This window comes from Macaca mulatta, chromosome 7 (assembly GCF_049350105.2).
Source record: "Macaca mulatta isolate MMU2019108-1 chromosome 7, T2T-MMU8v2.0, whole genome shotgun sequence".
Lineage (NCBI taxonomy): Eukaryota > Metazoa > Chordata > Mammalia > Primates > Cercopithecidae > Macaca > Macaca mulatta.
In genome coordinates this window covers 15,618,162-15,638,027 of record NC_133412.1, presented here as the reverse complement: position 1 = coordinate 15,638,027, position 19,866 = coordinate 15,618,162, and the positions used below count along the sequence as shown (strand labels likewise).

General features: G+C 33.8%; 1 protein-coding gene across 2 annotated transcripts in view; it reads right to left on the bottom strand.

Moving 5' to 3' along the window:
• The window catches only part of SPRED1 (sprouty related EVH1 domain containing 1), a 100,342-nt gene that overhangs the window by 25,722 nt on the left and 54,754 nt on the right, over positions 1 to 19,866 (bottom strand). For both annotated transcript variants that reach the window (NM_001204360.1, XM_077937621.1), the window contains exons 3-4: positions 7,711 to 7,879; positions 5,339 to 5,385 (exon numbers count right to left, since the gene is read on the bottom strand). In NM_001204360.1, coding sequence (NP_001191289.1) covers positions 5,339 to 5,385; positions 7,711 to 7,879 — 216 coding nt within the window. The remainder of the gene's footprint in view (positions 1 to 5,338; positions 5,386 to 7,710; positions 7,880 to 19,866) is intronic.

Below are 19,866 nucleotides of genomic sequence, written 5' to 3'. Positions count from 1 at the left end.
GTATTAGGTTTGCAGAGACTGTTTACTGTCTGTAGATCAACTTTTGAGTTAATAAGGAATAGTTATACACACCCTGCTAACACATAAATCTTCAACCCTTTAAATGACAAATGTATTTCTAGAATTTTTATCTTAAGGTCACACTCAAAGACACAAATTAAAATGTATGTAAAAGGCTGTGGGAAATATTCGATGATGTGAATGATTAAATTGTAGTATAGCTACATAATGGAATGGCTAAGATCAAAGACTCTGAAGTTAGACTGACACAATGAAAATGGCCAAGAGATTTTAAGCTGACTGCATTTTAGAAGTATGATCCCAATGGTGCTTCTAAAAGGAAGTATGCATTTGTATACAAGGTGTCAGAAGAAAGAAAAGCCTAAGCAGAAATATCCAAATATGAACAGTAATTATTTCTGGGTAGGACTGAATGATTCCTAATTTTGTCTTTATAATTTTCAAAATATGCATATATTAGTCTAAGAGTCAATAAAATTTTAAATAACAAAACATTATGCAAAAAGTTATACAGCGTATTTTTTTGCTCTCTTATTGGGTAATAAATAAAATTCAATCTAAGACACATCAGGGCTTTCTGAAAACTGTTAAGGCAGCACTTACTAAAGGATTGTGATAGCTTGTGGTACCATTAAATACTCTGTACTACCTAAATAAAGCCAGTCCACTTAGTTTTCAGATATAGAGCCTTATTAAAATATTACCACCTTTGAAAATCATTACATGAACAATTCATATCCCTTGCCTAAAGCAAAATTAGACAAACATAAATCATAGCCTTCTAATCATTTTGGCTCAGAAATGACATTACTTACTTCTAAAAAAGATTAAGTTAGTCATGTACTTCTCAATGGCCAAACGAGAAAACATGACAATGTTTTACTTCATATCAATCAGATCTCATCTTTCTTCTGCCCCAAAACATATCTAAGATCTTTTCCTCTTTTAACCTTAAGCCTGTTGTGAGGTAAGTTTTGTGGGTTTTGTTCTCAATCCAGTATATCTGAACAATAAGAGCTGTAAATGTTTTAAGTGACAACTCTGTCAGCACTAAAAATGATCTTAAAACAAAGCATAAGCTAGCATTAAACAACAACAACGAAAACCCAGACCAGGCACAGTGACTCATGCCATAATCCCAACACTTTGAGAGACCAAGTGGGTGGATCACTTGAGCCCAAGAGTTTGAGACCAGCCTGGGCAACATGGCAAAACCGTCTCTACCAAATAGATGCAAAAATTAGCTGGGAGTGGTGGTACGTGCCTATAGTCCAGCTACTCGGGAGGCTGAGGTGGGAGGACCATGTGAACCCAGGAAACAAAGGCTGCAGTGAGCTGAGATCATGCCACTGCACTCCAGCCTGGGCAACAGAATAAGATTCTGTCTCAAAACAAACAAAAAACCAAAAGCTCTCATTTGCCTCATTAAAATAGTCAAAGAAAGAAACTAAATGAAAAGAACAGTAATACCTTATTATTGATTAGGTTTTTAAAAATCTTAATTTTTAAGATTTTTCCTCAAAACTTTTCTTGAGTGCCAATTATGTATGTGATTAGCACTATATTACACATCAGGAATAAAAGATGAGCAAGATAGGATTTCAAATTCAAATGATGATCTGTTATAAAACCCTCCAAAGACAGATATGAAATAGAAAGGTAAATTTCTTTCTGTTGACTTATGATAACTGATGAAGACATTAACTGTTGAAAGCAGAAAGTTGTCCAATAACTTATGAAGGAAATGTCTAGTAAAGTTATTGGCACAAAAATAGGTACTCAAATATTTGTTGAATTAATTAATGAACATTCAAAAGAGAGAGGATTTCCACTCTGGCATTTAATACCTTCAAAACATTTATTTAAATATAACATTATCATTACTTTTATTGTGTTAAAAAATTAGATAATGCGTTATTCTTTTAAACTATATTGTCTTTGTAAATAATTGCCAATGAAGTAAACCTGATATAAACACTACCTTAAACCATAATCTGTATTTAAAACATTTATTTATGTCAAGCCCATAAGATGAATTATGAAACTTAACATGTATTTTATTCCTAATAAAGTAGCTAGATAAATCATAACACACTGCAACTTCCCATACATTTCAAAAGAAGAATGACGTTCTAAACCTTTGGAACATCATAAATGAAATAAATGGTACTAAAGTAAATTTAAGAGTTTTCTTTTGCAGTTGTAACTCTGAAAAAATTAGCTATCACTCTAATCATCTTAAGAAAAAGTTAAACTTCCCTTTCTGCTTGTGCATTCTTTACCTATAGATGCATTAAAAATTACCACAACACTTAGCAGCTTCAAAGACAAACATTTATTATCTCATAGTTTCTGTAAGTCAGAAATGTGGGACCAATTTAGCTGGGTGATTCTGGCTCATAGTCCCCATGAAGTTCTAGTCAAGAGACTGGCAGTGGCTATAATTATCTGAAGGCTTGTTTGTGGCTGAAGGACTTGCTTTCAGGATGATTCACTTCACGTGGTTGTTGCTAAAAGGCTCCAGTTCCTTGCTGGTTGTTGGCAGATGACCTCAATTCCTCACATGGATCTCTTCATACATTTCCTTCAGTGTCCTCATGCATAGTAGCTTGCTTCTCCCAGAGTGATGCAAGACAGAAAGCAAGATGGAAGCCAGAAATTTTCTTATCATCTGCCCTCAGAAGTCACACTTCATTTTCAACACATTCCGTTTGGTAGAAGTGAGTCCCTAGGAACAGCCTATACTCAGGAAGAGGGGAATTAGACTCCAGTGAAGAAAGGAGTATAAAATGTTTCCATATTTTAAAACGACCATAATTCACTTCTCTTTGAACACCAATTATTTATATTTTTCTCATATTCAAAATACATTCTACCCTCCCATGACTCCCTACAAGTCTCATCTTTTTATAGCAACATCTTCAAAGCTAGGATGCCATCTTCTAAACAGGTGCAGGTACAGATGAAACTCCCTGGGTATATGTAGTTCCTTAAATGCTGCTCCTTGAATATATATCGCTTCTCTCAATCTGATGATCTGGAACTAAAGATACAAATTATCTGCCCAACACATACCCAAAAGACAACGGTAGGACAGGCAGAGGATAACTGCCATGTGACCTTCTTGTTCAAAAGTGGAAAAAATGAGAGGAACAACATAGTTATTGGTGCACATAATTCTGAAATCAAGGTGGCAACGATGGAAGTTCCTAGAGTGGAACTTAGGACCTGGGAATAATTTTTCATAACTCTTGGCTCTGGCCTTTGAGATCTTGGTTCTAATTTCTAATTTTCTTCTATTTTCATTGAAGGGTGGACCAAGTTTGCATCTGTATAGTTTTCAACTTGCTTCCTGCAAGTAGAATTTTGGGGATTCAAAGGGCCCCTCTTCAATCAAAGGTGGTATTTCTGCCAATATAATGCGTCAAAAAACTTTGTGAATCTTATAGCGGTCCACTCCATTAGATAAAAAGCACACTCATAAATGAGAAAAACTCTTCTCAACCTTAAACTTCTGCTATGTGACATACATTTACACTTCTTACAGGACCTATTACTTTAATTGAAAGATTCTCTGAGGTTCATCTTAAATCCTCCTGAGGTCTTAACAAAGGAATTTACACTCACATCCTTAGACAATGCTTTTCTGAGAAGGCCCTGGATTTGATCTTTGCTTAGAAGCCATTTCTTAATCTTAGCTGTTTGACATATTGAGAAACTGAGAATTTTCAAAACCAGCGAAGTCCTGGGTTCTTGTTTAGGAGTCCTTCCTTAGCTTACTTCTCTCATTTACTGTTTATCATAAGCAGTAAGAAGAAATCAGACAAAAAGCTTCAACTTTTTGCTTGAAAACTCCTTAGCTTAACCACCCAGTACATTGGGTATATTTTCTGTTTCCCACATTACTGCCAGGTGACATCGTTGCTAAGCTTTCAGACACTAAACAAACATTCCCTTTCTTCCATTTTCCAATATGATTTTCTTCATTTTCATTTAAACCCTCACTGACGCTCTATCCAAAGACCTTTAAGCTTCCAGTAACAGTCTCTTCGGAACTTTATTAAACCTCGCCTCAAAGACCTTCCAGCTTTTATTTACTGTCTGAGTCCTGAGTCCAAAGTCATTCCCATGTTTTAGTATTTGTTGCAGCAGCACTTCATTTTCAGGTCTCCAGAATCTGTATCAGTCAAAAATCATTCCCAAATTTAGTGGCTTAAAATAACAAACATTTATTATTTCACAGTTCCTGTTGACCAGGAATTCAAGAGCAGCTTAAATAGATGGTTTTGGTTCAGGGTCCCTCATAAGGTTGCAGTGAAAACATGGCACAACTGGTCATCTTAAGGCTTGCTTGGAGCTGAATAACCTGCTTCCAAGGTGGCTCACTAATATGGCTGTTGTCTGAAGGCTTCAGTTCCTCACCACATGAACAACTACATAGTGTTGCTTGAATGTCCTTATAATATGGCAGTTAGGCATCCTCCATAATGTGGGTGACCTCAAGCAATTAGTTGAAAGGCATAAGAAAAAAGATTGAGGTCCTCTGAAGAGAATAGAATTCAGCCTTCTCATGACTGCAACACCAACTTGTGCCAATTTCCAGCATGCCTGCCCATTCTGCCAACCCAGCCCACAATCTTATGAACCACTTCCTTAAAAAAAAAAAAAAAGAAAGAAAGAAACTTTACTTTCTATATAAAGATTGGTATCTCTTATCTGAAATGCTTGGAACCAGAACTGTTTCAAATTTCAGAATATTTGTATGTGCATAGTAAGACATCTTAAGGATAGCACCCAACTTTACAGATGAAATTTATTTATGTTTATACACCTTATAACACACAAGCTGAAGGTAATTTTATACATGATTTAAAATAATTTCAGGCATGAAACAAAATTCTGACTGCATTTTTAGTGTGATTCATTACATGAGGTCAAGTGTAAATTTTTTCTACTTGAGGTGTCAAGTCCATACTCAAAAAGTTTTGGATTTTGGGGCCGGGCACAGTGGCTCAGGCCTATAATTCCAGCATTGTGGGGAGGTGGGTGGATTGCTTCAGCCCAGGAATTCGAGACCAGCCTGAGCAACAATGCAAGACCTTGTCTCAAAAAGAAAAAAGTTTCAGATTTTGGAACATTCAGATTTTAAATTTTCAGATGAGGGATGCTCAACCTGTATTGGTTATTTTTTTCTGGAGAAATTTGACAAATACAGTGTCTTAGAAATATTCTTAGCAATTGATAAGTTTATTTAATAAGGCTAGTGATTTCTTCCACATCCTTTATGTTTACAAATTCCTTCCAAGCCGTTACTTACTTGTAAGTCATCTGCCCCTTCAGCTTCATTTTTTGATTCGGGGCATCCTAAGAAAATAGATAAGGTTAATTAAGCATAGAATTTTTGTCTTAGAGTCCAGTATTAATGACTAATTGATTATGTCATTATAATACTTTAAAAGACTAATCAGAGATCTTTCTGGATTGCCTGGCAATTAAGATACTGGCCACTTATATTTGCCCGTTAGAATAATGGAGAATAATGTAATTATTTCCTTCTTCCATAGGAAAATTTCCAGTTGCTTAACTAACGAGATGTTTTCTCTGAAAGTATACTATCTCTAGCACCCCCTGCCCCTAGTTTCTCCCAAATACTGCCAATTACTAGGCAGATTATAATTACACTGCTCTGGTGATGCTAAGATGCGATTTATTCAATTTTTCTGAATGCTTTGACCCAGGAAACAGTATTTAGTACCCAAAGCCAGGATTTTAGTTGCTTTAGCTCAGATGGAAAACAAATGAGTTTTAATCCACTATTGATAGTTAAAGGCCAACTGTTGTTACTGACTTTTGTGCATCAATGTCTCTGTACAGATTTTCATGCTGTTAAGGGTACCTTTAGTTTCAATAAATTAATAAGGAAGGATTTGTCCTAGTATTCTTAGTTCATGCTACCCTTGAGAGGCACAGCTTAGCATGGAGTAGGCATGAGATAAGGAGAAATGTGCCCTTTTGAAAGAGCAGCATATTTTATCTTTTTGTCACAGAAGGTCAAGTAAAAGCAATTTGAGATTGTTGAAAGTCTATATAACAGCTGCTGATAATGCTAGCTAATGTTTTTCAATGTTCAAAAATAACAAGGCAGACTAAGTACTATAGTCTATTCTACCTGGGAGTTTGTAAGCTACTCCTTGTAAATCATTTTTTAAAACATTAAACCCAATCTATTTGATCCTAGTGAAAGAAGTATACTGTTATGGTACATGAGCATAAGCTTAAAAGTAATTCAAAACTTTAAATCATATAAATTCCAGCAGCCATGGATAATATTTTTCTCTTTAAAGCACTGGTTCTTCAAACCTTGCTAAAGGTTAGAATCAATTGAGGAATTGTCAAAAAATACACTGATGCCAGAGTATGGCGTCAAACCAAAATATATCAGAATCTCTGTGGAATGAGGCACAGGGCATCATGTATTTTTTTTTTAAGTTTCTTATTTTTTTTCTTCAAATTCAAATTACTTGACTAGAGAACAATTCCTCACTATATTTGAACTTACTTGGAGTTTGTGAAAAATAATGGGTGACTCGACTCCATTCCCCAGATAGATTCAATTGGTCTGGAGTGGAGACTAAGTCATTTTAAGCTTCAAAAGCTTCCCAGGTGATTGTAATGTGTAGCCAAGGTTAAGAACACTGATCTAGGGAGAATTTATGGGGTCTTACAATAAATACAAAATGGGTACTATTACTTCATAGTAATTTTTTCTGGATCAGAATAAAAAATTACTCATTTACCAAATTCCAATCTTTTAAAGTAGCTAAATAAATTACTTAACTACAGTTTCATGCACTATCAAAACAGATTTGTACAACATATTTCCATGTTCTTGCCTGTGACTGGTCTCATAGTTTGTTTTCAGATTTTCTTATTAAAATGACATCTTCAAAATACACAAATCACAATGTAGTCTAGCACACTTTCAGTTACTTCATACAGAAAGTTAAATTGAAATAATTTTCCTTCCTAATTAGAAAAAAAAAAATCAAGTCTTAGATATTTCTACCTTTATGGGAAGAAATGGGTTTTAATGTGATTTTTAAGTAAGCATAAGTCAGTCTTAAATAAAAAAACATTATTCTTCCCTTCAAAACCTGTATGCTTTTGAGTTAACATTTTAATAAACTGAAAAGATAACAAAGGAATAGATGAGGTTTGGAAGTCTGCCAATCCTCAATAATGAAATCAATAAAGTAAAGACTTTTGTCGTGGAATAACTACAGTCTACATACATTTGAATATTACAAGTTCTATATAATTACCCAAAAAAAGGATGTGACTGGTGTCATACATACACAAGTAGAATACCAACTGGGATTCTCACAGCTGTACATTTCTAGTCCCCCTTCCTTCAAGCTTTTATTTTAAAACATTTGAATTATCTGAAGTCAGCTGTTGATGGACTATTCAAGATAGTACATGCAATTGACATAGACTATGATGTGACAAATACGAATCAGGTTAAGGAGTCTATTATTTTCTCTTCATCTATTGTGAGGTTTCAAAGCCGGGTCACATATCACAAAAGCTGACATGGTCAAAGTGTGAAAACTACTTTTGGTCAACTTTAAGAAAGATAACCTCAACTATATATAACTGATAAATAAGAAAATAGTCAAGAATACTTACCTTGAGAAATATCCTCTATAGCTCTTCGGATACCTCTATCAAAAGCCCTAGCATCAGCAGGACTTTGAAACGTAAGACCAAACTTCTTGTCATCAATCTTCCAGTGGTGAAATGTTGGAGTGACCTTATTATAAATGAGGTCTTTTTTAAGCATACATTCCAAAACCACCTGACAAAAGCCAAATACCAAAAATTAATATACATGTATCAAATGCATCTAATGTAGCTCATAAATACAAACTGAGGTGATAAAAAGCTATTACTTTTTAATGAATAATTTCTAATATTTTAAATAAAGTCTTCACGAAGTCAGTCACTAAAGAGATTAAGATGGAATAAAAAATGCACATTATAAACAGGATGCTTATTATACTCCCATTTTAAAGAATACACACATATATACACTCCCATTGCACACAAAATTTCTGGAGGAATATATCAGGAATTCCAGGAAAGAGGCAGGGGGTTGGTAGTAATAGAAATTTAATTTTTTAAAGTCATTTTTGGCTGGGGGCAGTGGCTCACACCTCTAATCCCAGCACTTTGGGAGGCCGAGGCAGGCGGATCACTTGAGATCAGGAATTTGAGACCAGCGTGGCCAACATGGTGAAACGCCATCTCTGCTAAGAATATAAAAAATTAGCTGGGCGTGGTGGTACATGCCTGTAATCCCAGCTACTCAGGAGGCTGAGGCAGAAGAATCGTCTGAGCCCAGGAGGCGGAGGTTGCAGTGAGTTGAGATCAGGTCACTGCACTCCAACCTGGGCAACACAGTGAGACTTTGTCTCAAAAACAAAACAAAACAAAATAAAATAAAATAAAATAAAGTCATTTTCCTAAATGTCTTAAAAGATGTATTTATATTTTGTGTAAGAATTTAACGGTCACGGCAGTAAAACAAATACTCTTTGCCACTTTCTCAAAATATGTATTTAAGTGAGTTACCTAACTTTTTAAAGCCTTAGTTTACTCATCTCTAAAATAGAAATTGCAGTATTAAAATATCCCAGAGCTTAGAGTGGAATGACCGAATGTGCATTCATGTAAAGAGCTTCATGCAATGTATGAAGCAATACACCTTTGGTTTTTAAATTTTTTATTTTGAAAGTATTTCAGATTTGTAGAAATACCTGTAACAAGAATAACACAGAAAATTCCTGTTTGCCCTTTATCCAGACCTATCACATTACTTTTTAACATTCTCTATGCATATGTCCATGTATAAACATTTATTATGAATTCTTTCAAAGGAGTTACATATATTACGTTCTACTGATCTTTAATACACACTTGAGTGTATTTCCTAAGTGCAATACTGTTCTCTTATGTAATCACAGTATGGTGATCTCATTCAGGAAATTTAAAATCAACACAGAACTTTAATCGATAGACCATGTTCCACAGACCATGTTTCACTTTTGCCTACTATACTAATAATGTCTTTTATAGCATTTTAAAAATCTTTCCAGTGTAGGATCCATTCCAGGACAGTTATAAGGTCTCTTCAATCTTTCGTTCCTGGGCCTTTGTCTTTCATCATATTCACAATATGCTTAATGTTAGTTGTCACTATTACTATATAAAACAGAAGTGGATCTATCAGTGATCTTTGCAATTAATCTAATTAATAAAAAGACTAGAACTACACACCTTAATTATTTTAAGAATCCCCTATAAGAAAATAGGAGGAAATAATTAAAAATAATTCAAATGAAACCCATAGTAGCACATGACACATAATAAATGCTCAGTTGGTATTTGGTGAAAGAGTATCTTTCCACTACCTCCACTCTTTTCCAATCACCATTATCACTTGCACATCTCTTCCATGCACTGCTGATGATCCCCTCATATATTACTAGTAGTAGTGAATTACTAGTAGTAATTACACTACTCTGCAGGTAGAGTAATAATTTTTCTTAAAATAAAAATAGCAACTTTACTGGACCACTTCCTAGTTTCAATGTCTTTTCAATGCTTTCAAGACTAAAATTCCTACTATGACCTACTAGGCCCTGCATGAGCTGATCTTTGTCTATTTGCCAAATCCTTAAGTTACAGTCGCAGACAAACATTAGGTACTAAACCAATACTTCTCCTCAGAAAAACTTTCAGGCTTTATGCACTTCCCTAGGAACTCATTCATAGATCATGGACTAGGAATCTCTAATTTATGCTTTTGGAGGGGAGGTCTGCTAGAGTCTGCTTATACTGGCTCCCAAGAGCCAGATATTAAATTTTCAGGAATTTTGGAAGCCATTGTTAAAAAGCTAGAATATATAACTCTACAATGAAATAAATTACATTAAAAATAAAATAATAAATACACAAAACTCATCAGTTCCAAATTATTTTACTCTATTTTCACAATTACCTATGTTCTTGAGGTAGTTTATGTCTGTCGTATCTGTATGGTAGAAATACTATGTAATGCCACACTTCCCAATGCCATATGCAATGATGGCATGCTGACTGAAAGCAGCCATGGTGGAGGTATGTAAATGCTATAAATCATTGACTTGTGTCCCCTCCTGAAAGCTGATTGCTAAACCTTTTATCAGCATACCACCAAATATAATAATTCTTGGTAGTAACTTTTATTAATTCAGAAATAACCAAAAATGTGACTAAGGTTCAGTCCTGCCCGTTTATAGGCAATGCAGTGAAATTCTCTCAAGAGTTTTGCTTCCTATACTTTGACGACTCTACATGTATTAGAAAAGAATTAACAACCAGGCACAGTGGCTCATGCCTGTAATTCCAGCCATTTGGAAGGCTGAGACAGGTAGATCGACTGAGGTCAGGAGTCTGAGACCATCCTGACCAATACAGTGAAACCTATCTCTACTAAAATACAAAAATTAGCCGGGTATGGTGGTGGGTGCCTGTAATCTCAGGTACTTAAGAGGCTGAGCCAGGAGAATCACTTCAACCTGGGAGCCAGAGGTTGCAGCGAGCCGAGATTGTGTCACTGCAATCCAGCCTAGGCAGCAAGAGTGAAACTCCATCTCAAAACAAGAAAGGAATGTACATATATCCAGAACTTTTATGAGTCAGCACTTTGCTAAAGCATTTTACACAGATTTACTATTAAATATTTGTTACAACCATTTTGCAACAACAACAACAATTCAGGATTAAGCTCTAGAATTCAAGGGGAAGTAAATGTTAGTGTCAGAAATTACTGCAACATTTTTACTATATCCATAAACAGTGGGAAAAGCAGTATTTTGTAAAACAATGCTAAATTGGAATTGTTAAAAAGGGGAGGACATAAGAACAGTTTGATTCTAGTTTTTAATATATAATACCACTAAATTAATTTGTAATACATGAAAATATTACTGAATTAGCCCCCTCTTCTATTTTCCAAAATTAATACTTCAACTATTAACTCTCAGATAAATAAAATTTCAACGTGATCTACCCTAATCTCGTCTTCAAAAGGCATCTATTGTTTAGAGCGTCCCAAAACTCAAAGAAAAAGTAGTTTTAAAAATAAGTTTAAGCACTATTCACAATAGCAAAGACATGGAATCAACCTAGGTGTCCATCAACGGTGGATTAAATAAAGAAAATGTGATACATATATACTTATAAAACATATACCATGGGATACTAAACAGCCATAAAGAAGAATGAAATCATGTCCTTTGCAGCAACATGGATATAGCTGGAGGCCATTATCCTCAGCAAATTAATGTAGGAACAGAAAGCGAAACACCACATGTTCTTACTTGTAAGTGGGAGCTAACAATGGATACTCAGACACACAAAGATGGCAATAATAGGCACTGGGGAAAGAGAAGGAGGGAGGTAAGAGTTGAAAACCTATTGAGTACAAGGGTGTCAAAACCCATCATTCCCCAAACCTCAGCATTATCCAATATACCCAGGTAACAAAATCTGCACATGTATCCCTTGAATCTAAAAGATGAAATTATAAATAAATCAATGAAAATGAGCTTTAAAATGCACTGAGGAAATGAAGAGGCTAATGAACTAGCTCTTTGACTCAGATAAATACCTATGCAGAAATGTGTTCCACCGAAAAGTCATGAAAATACCGAGTTTAAATATCGTACCAACCAGTACAAAAACATACTAATTATAAACTAGATCTCAACATGTTTACTTCTATCTATAAAATATGAGAAAATACTGTTGGTATTATATATTTAATGTAGCAAAAAACTGATTATCCTTTAGGTAAAAACTTCTATGGTAGTTGCTAAAATGAATTTTGGGACAGGCAGTGGAACAGAAAAAAGGTAATCTGTTGGCACAATCGCCCAACATCTTTGTAGATATTTTTTAGGATATGCCTCCTAGAAGAGTCTATCACTCATTTACATAATTCTCACAGGTTCCCTATGCAATGTACAATATTTTCTTATTTATCTAAGTGACATAATATATTAGAAAGTTGTTTTGCTTTTAAGTAGCATTTTTAAAAATGTACTTTAATCACACTAAAGACAATGTATAGTACACCTTGATTAAGTAACAGAGATGGATACCAACTATCTACTTCAAACTTAAAAAAAAAATCAATGGGGTTCAAAGTTGTTAAAAAAAAAAAAAAGAAAGAAAAAGAAAGCAAAGAAAAAGAATGCCTCAGAAGATGTTTACTCATCATCTGATCAGAACTCAACCTACATTCCTGAAAAGCAAAAATAATTTTAAGGGATAGAGGATTCTTAAAATTACTGAAATCTACTGCCTATTTTCACTGTCCCTTCTCAACTATATCAGAACACTAAGTTCTGACGTTAGCCCAATGTAGTTTTCACTGTATTAATTCTGTATCTTAAAAGATAACAGTAATATTAGTAACAACAGTCATACAGGAAGCAGAGTTCAATGCTGAATTACCATATTTGAGATGGGCATAATTAGCAAACTGTAGAAAATAGCAATTACATCTTTGACAAGAGATTAAAAACAACCAATCCCATATTACCAAGTGAATTATTTACTTTGTAGGAGAAATGAGGTAAAGGGATACATTATTTCTGGCCAATAGGAAGTTAGGCTAATCACCAATGGCAATTAATGTCTTGTCTTCTTTGTAAGACAAGACATGGTGCAAAAGGAAATAAATAATTCTAAGTCTTGTTAAGACTATCCTAAAGGCCATTGCCAGAAGCTATTGAAAACATAATCTTAAAAATATTCAGTGTATTGGAACACATACCTAATTCTAATTAAAAGCTGAACAAACTTCTTGCTAGTATTAATTAGCTGTAGGTGTGAATTTCATCAGGCCCCACTATATTAATGAAAGACATTCATAAAATAGATAGTAAAGATAAATTTAAAAGCCAACCAGTAAGTGGCCTCACTCTCTTTTTTACTCAAAAGATACTTCATATTAATAAACTGGAAAGACATCAGAAGTGTAGACAGCTACTGTAAAGTAAATATTAAATGTAGGACTCAATCAACAGTAACTATAAAGAATAGGTTGCTAAAATAATGTGACAAGAATAACCCTTCACTGATCCATTAAAAATGTGGCTGGTTGACAAAGAACAAATTAGAGTAATGTTTTAGTATTAGTACTAGAACTTTTTGAACTTTTGATCACCTATAAATGCACTGGGATTAGAAATACAGACATTTACCAAAAAAAAAATATATATATACACACACACACACACACACACATATATATAAAATGAAAAATTTTAAACTAGAAAAAGCTGCAACAAATTCAATAGCACTTAAATGTTTATACTGACTGCATGAAGAAAAATTCAGACTTTTACATACAAACAGATCTTGCCAGGTTGGAGTACAATATAATTGCTGCAGATAGACTGGCTGGAGCCAGCTCTAGGAAAGCGACTATAATAATAAAGGAGGAAAATACAATATGTAGGTGTTTTTGGTAGCACAACTTTGCATTCCAACACAGATCTAAACAAATCTAATTTGCTTAAGACATACAAGTCTAAATTCTTTACTAGCAAGGTAAATATTTTTGGAACCACAGGTATTTTAAGAAGATCTTTCAATCCAGTGGTAGCGAAAAGAACAACTTATAAAATCTATTTTTATTTTTTATTCTTTTGTCTGTTCACATTAAACAGACGTTATTTATGAAAATACAGATAAACAGGTGAACTCTGGACTTCAAGAAAACTGAAAATACTGTTGATATAAATTTATTAAAATCTGATACAGATGAAGGGAGAGGGAAGACAAATGGTGTCCTTATACTACACCAGGTTAAGGGACAGTGGAAGAAGAAAGGTGTTTAACAAAAATGGATTTTTATATGAGTGAAAAGTGTTCAAAATAATGATCAAGCTATGAAAAATAGAATAGGGCAGGAGCATGACACATTCACTTCCCAAGGAAGAAGAAAACTGTTACTATTGTGTAAGAGGAATTCAGTATAGTAATTAGTTAAGCTTGTAGGCTTTGTAGCCAAGACCTGCTGGGTCCCATCCATTCTCTACCATTCACCACCCAGCTGACTTTTAAGAATTAGATGAGCTAATACATAAAGTATTCAAAATGCTGCCCAACACACAGTAAATCTTCAATACATCTTAGTAGTGATGGTGATGTTGGTAACTAGGTGATGCCACTACCCCACAATAGGTTACTTGCTATGTGAGGATGGGAAATCATTTATGAAGTGATGATTTTTGAGTATGGAGACAGAGGTGTTTGAGTGACAGATACAAGTAGTAAGCACTTCAAAGAATTTATGTGAATAAATTCTGACGAGTTTAAGTTAATGGATTCTAAAGGCTGTAAAAATGCTTCAATCTCCAACCCTTTTCCTTCATCTGAAATAAGTTCCAGGGTAAGAATTTACAGAGGGAAAAAAAGGGGGAGAAACTGCGGTTACTAAATAACTACAACTTCTGAAGACTTATTCCAAGTTATTCTGGGAAATACAGAGCAAACCTCCCATCGTAAAATAACTGTGTTGCTCGCCAGAAGCATTTAAAATAGACCAAGCCAAAAATGGGTGTACGTGCATTTTTGTTTCACTAATAACAATTAATAATTTGGAAGAAGAGAGTACAATTAAATATATACTTTCAAATTACTAAGTACTATATTATAGTTGCTACCTTACAAGTAGATAATTACATGTTCACAAATAGTGTTATCTAAGAAGTAGGACCCTTGGTAACCAGACATAAAAATTTTTACTAGTAACTTTCTGAAATACCTTTGAATCCAATGAAAAATAATTTCATTTTTAAAATAATAATTCCAAATTCAAATTAAATTACTTGATAACCAAAGTCAATAACTGATCTCTCAAATAGTTGCCTCTTATTATGAACTTTAATTTTCTGAATGATATAAAAACTTGTACCCTTCAAGAAATACATTATGACATTCTATATAGAATTATCTTATCAAATACATGTTTTTACAATTGTCTATTAATATAACTTTGTGCTTAACACTGTATTCTGAGCTGAGTGGGACTTTAGAAATTGAAAAAAAAAATAGTAACAGAAGCAGCAATGGCAGTGATTCTCATACAATAGCAGTTCAGTTACCTTCAGCTACCACAAAAGGAAGGGAAGGAGGGAGGAAAAAAGGAATACAGGAGGAAAGAAGGAAAGAAAATGGTATCATATTTTCATAATTATGGCACATTATTTTAACACATTATTTTTAATGACTAAATAGTTCATACAAAAAACCAGCAAGTTACAAAAGAGATCAAATATTTGACAGTCAGCCATACATACGTATTTTATTTTCACTCAAAAAGATAGTAACTGGAACACCAGTATCTACAGTTTCCATACTCCAGTAAACCCACACTCCTACCTAGTTCCTACTGAAATGAGGCGAGAAAGTATACACATATGTGTGCAAATAATAAAAATTAGAACAAACAACCAATAGAGGAATAAAATTTAACTGGAGCCTCACATGACTACAAGGATATGAAAAAGTGTGCTGCTGGAATTAAACTTGACATCATAATATTGGGAAAAGCTGGTGGATGCCAAGAGTAATAAGCAAAATGGACTCTTAGGCTAAAAGGTAATATGAATAAAGTTCAATTAGTAGAAATATAATCCATATATTTTTATTAACCAAGAATAAAAGAACACAAGAAAAACTTGACAAATATATAATCACAGTAAGACACCTGAATATATGTCTCAATAATTGATAGATGAAATAGACACAAAATTAGTAAAGATAAAGCAGATTTGAATACCACCATTAAAATGTCTGACCTATGGGACACACACAGAAACCTGTATGAATTACCTGAAAAATATATTCTTCTAAAATATGTGGAAGACTTAGGTAAATTAATCATTTACCCACAATATAACATATATCTTGACAAATGTAATTGTTATCGCATAGCCTATAATCTCTAAACACAATGCAATACAATTTTAATTTACAATACCTGTTCTTTTGAAAGAAATTATACCTGTTTCTAAATGACAAGTGAATCAAATATATCAGCATGAGAATTAGAAAACCCTTAGAACTAAAAGATAATGAAATTAACTCCATATAAAAATTTGTGTAGTGCAACAATCCAAAACAAGAAGCCAAAAAGGAAATTTGCAGTTTAAAAAGCTTAGAGTGAAAATAAAAATCTGAAAACAAAATGAACTCAATGTCCAATTTAAAATGTTAAAAATGAATATAATAAACCCCAAAAAGTATTAAGAATTTAAAGAGTATGAATTCATTAAAAAAATTCTACAGAAAGGAAGAACTACTTTTCCCCCATTTGCTTGCTTGTTTAGAATATAGATAATATGAATTCCTGTTTTAGTCAATGAATTATAATCATTTATCCTAATTTAATTGGATAAAGGGAACTCCTTCAGGCTGACTTGTGTCCTTTTCAACAAGATTTCATCCTTTGAGTACAACTTTACTTTCTGGCACAAGATGTTACATGATATTGTGGGTAAGGATGAATAACATGAATCTAATCACAGGAAACACTAGAAAAATCTAAATTGAGAAACATTCTATAAAGTAACTGCCCAGTATTCTTTAAATATGTCTATGTCATTAAAGACTGAGGAACTGCTCCATTTTACAGAAGACTGAAGAGCTATGGCAGTTATATGCAACATAATCTTATACTGAAGAAACAAAATTGTCAGAAGAACATTACACAGACAGTTGTAAAAACTGGAATAGGGACTGTAGATTAAAGTAATGTATTTATGTTAATTTCCTAAATATGAAAAATATACTATAATTTTGTAAGAGAATATTCTTGTCCTTAGGAAAAATACGCTAACAATTAGGGTAAAAAGCAGGCTGTAATGCAACTTACATCACATAGTTCAGAAAAAAAAGTGTTTTGTGTGTGTGTGTGTGTGTGGGTGTGGGTGTGTGTGTGTTGGGAGAGGGGAAAAATGATACATTCAATGTGGCAAATGTTAAAAACTGGTGAATTTAGGTAAAAGGTATACAAAAGGTCTTGAGAGTATCCTTGCCAACAGTTGATTAGTTGCAAAGACCAGTGAAATGGACAAGAAAAAAAGAAAAAGTACAAATAAACTATGTTAGGAAGAAAAAGAAGGATAAAACTAAAAGTAAAGATTTAAAAATTAATAAAGAATACAATATAAAGCTTTATGACCCTGAATACAAAAACTTATGTGAAACAAGCCAATTTCCTAAAAATCTATAACTTACCAAACTAACTGAAAAATAAAACAGAAAACCATTAGAGACCTGTAACTATTAACAAAAGTGAATGATTAGAAAGCAAGAATGCCATGGGATGAGGGAATGTGAGGTGAGATACACTGGGACTCCACCAGCACCTCTTGGAAATATGGCAAGGACTAGAGGTCAAAAAACAAGAATGTCACCACCTTTTATAGGGAATTATACAAATAATCAAATGAAAAGATGATCATCAGCCATCAGAAAAATGCAATTAAAACCACAGTAAGTTATTATCACTACATATCTCTCAGAATGAGTAAAACAAAAAATAGTGGCTACTCGAAATGCCAGTGAGGATGCTTAGGAAATGGATTGCTCATAAACTGGTGGTGGCAATGTGGCATGATAAGCCCACTCTAGAAAAAAGTTTGGCAGTTTCTTAACAAAACTAAATATGCAACTACCATACAACCCAGCAACTGCATACCTGATCATTTATCCCAGAGAAATAAAGCTTACATTCACAGAAAAAAAACATGTATGTGAATGTTCACAGCAACCTTATATTTAGCCCCAAATTGGAAACCGCCAAGACATCCTTCAATAAGTCATATAAATATATATCACAGACTACTACTCAACAATAAAGGGAACAAACTCTGGAGATACTCAATAACCTGGATGAACCCTCAGAGAATGATCATGAAAGAAAAAAGGTCAATCCTGAAAGGTTACATACTTATGATTACACTTGTATAACATTTTTTGAAAGACAAAATTACAGAAATAATTGAGAGAACAGAACAGTGGTTGCATGGCAAAAAGGAAATGGATGTGGTGATAAAATCAACAGAAAGAAGGGATTCTTGTGGTTGTTAAACTGTTCTGCATCTTGTCTGTGATAGTGAAAGCGTGATAAAACTGTACAGACTTAAATACACACAAAAGTGAATACAAGTAACTGAGGAAATCTGAATATGATATATTGTATCAACAGAAATATCATCCTTGTGATATGACAATACAGTTTGGCAAAATGTTGCCACTGGGAAAACAGGGTAGAGTGTACATAGCATTTCTTTTTATTATTTCTTACAACAGCAATTAATAATCTACACTTATATCAACAAAAACTTCAATTTAAAAAGTCTGTGAGACATTTGCAAAACCAGATTTCATAAAAATTAGCACCAAATTCTAGTCCGGGCAGGCGGAGAATGTAAGAACACTTCCTTATCATGATAAAGGACATCTCAAGACAACAGCTGACATCATACTTATCTGTGCAACATTAGAAATTCCTTTAAATTCACAAAGAAAATAAAGAGATATTATCGCACCAATATTGTCTAACATTATTCTAAAAGCTGCATGAAGAGCTTCAAAAGATACCAAAAATGATTTTTAAAATATATCATTTACAATAGCCCCCTGCCACATTTTTATATCCCTAAGAAAAAACTTAAGTGAATGTACCTACATATGAAAAAACATAAACTGTCTAGAGTTCTGAAAGAATAAGCAAAAATACACCCCTCCCCACAAAAGTTAAAGAAGTCTAATGAGAAAAACTAGCACTAGCAGATAATCAACTTCATATCAAAGTTACAATAATTTAGAGAGGGTACATGCACATCATAGAATACTACTTAACTGACAATCAACAGAAACAGTAGAATGGAATAGGAAGTACTCTGGACTGAAGGGTTTGTGCTCCCCTCAAATTCATATGTTAAAGTCCTAATATCCACGGTGACCACATTTGGAAATAGAGCCTGTGAGGAAATGATAAAGGTTAAATGAGGTCATAAAGGTGGGGCCCTAATCTGATGGGGCTAGTGCTTTTATAAGAGGAAGAAACACCAGAGCTCTTTCCGTAGACCATGTGAGGACACCCTGAGAAAGCGACAGTCTGAAAGCCAAGAAGACAGCCCACACCAGAAACAGAAAATTGGCCAATACCTTGGACTTCCCACCTTCCATAACTGTGAGAAAATAAATTCTGTTGTTTAAGCCATTTCGTCTACGTTATTTTGTTATGGCAGCCCAAGGAAACTAACACAGGAAGTCAAGCACATAGAAGGCACTCAGTGGTTGATTAAACAAAGGAATACAACAGTCAACCACTCAATGAAAAACAGGACACATTCAAATTATAATTTAGAATGTAATAAAACAAAAGTAACGGAGAAACATTTGGAAAGCTAATAAGTATGGTCAATAATTTGAGGTCAGAGTTTGGGCTTTAATTTAGCTATGATGGAGGCTATTACAGTTTAATGGCAATTGGAAGATAATGGAAAGGATGTGAAATAAATTATGAAATATACCACAATCACGTATAAAAGAGAACGATGAAGCCAAGATAATATTGATGAGGCTGACAGACCAAATCAACCAGTGAAAAGCAATAACTAAAGAATGGAATGATGGTAGTTTAAAATAAATTGTAAAGAGGAAATATTTCAGATGCCAAATGCAGGGTTTGAAAGAAGAAAGAGGAAATGT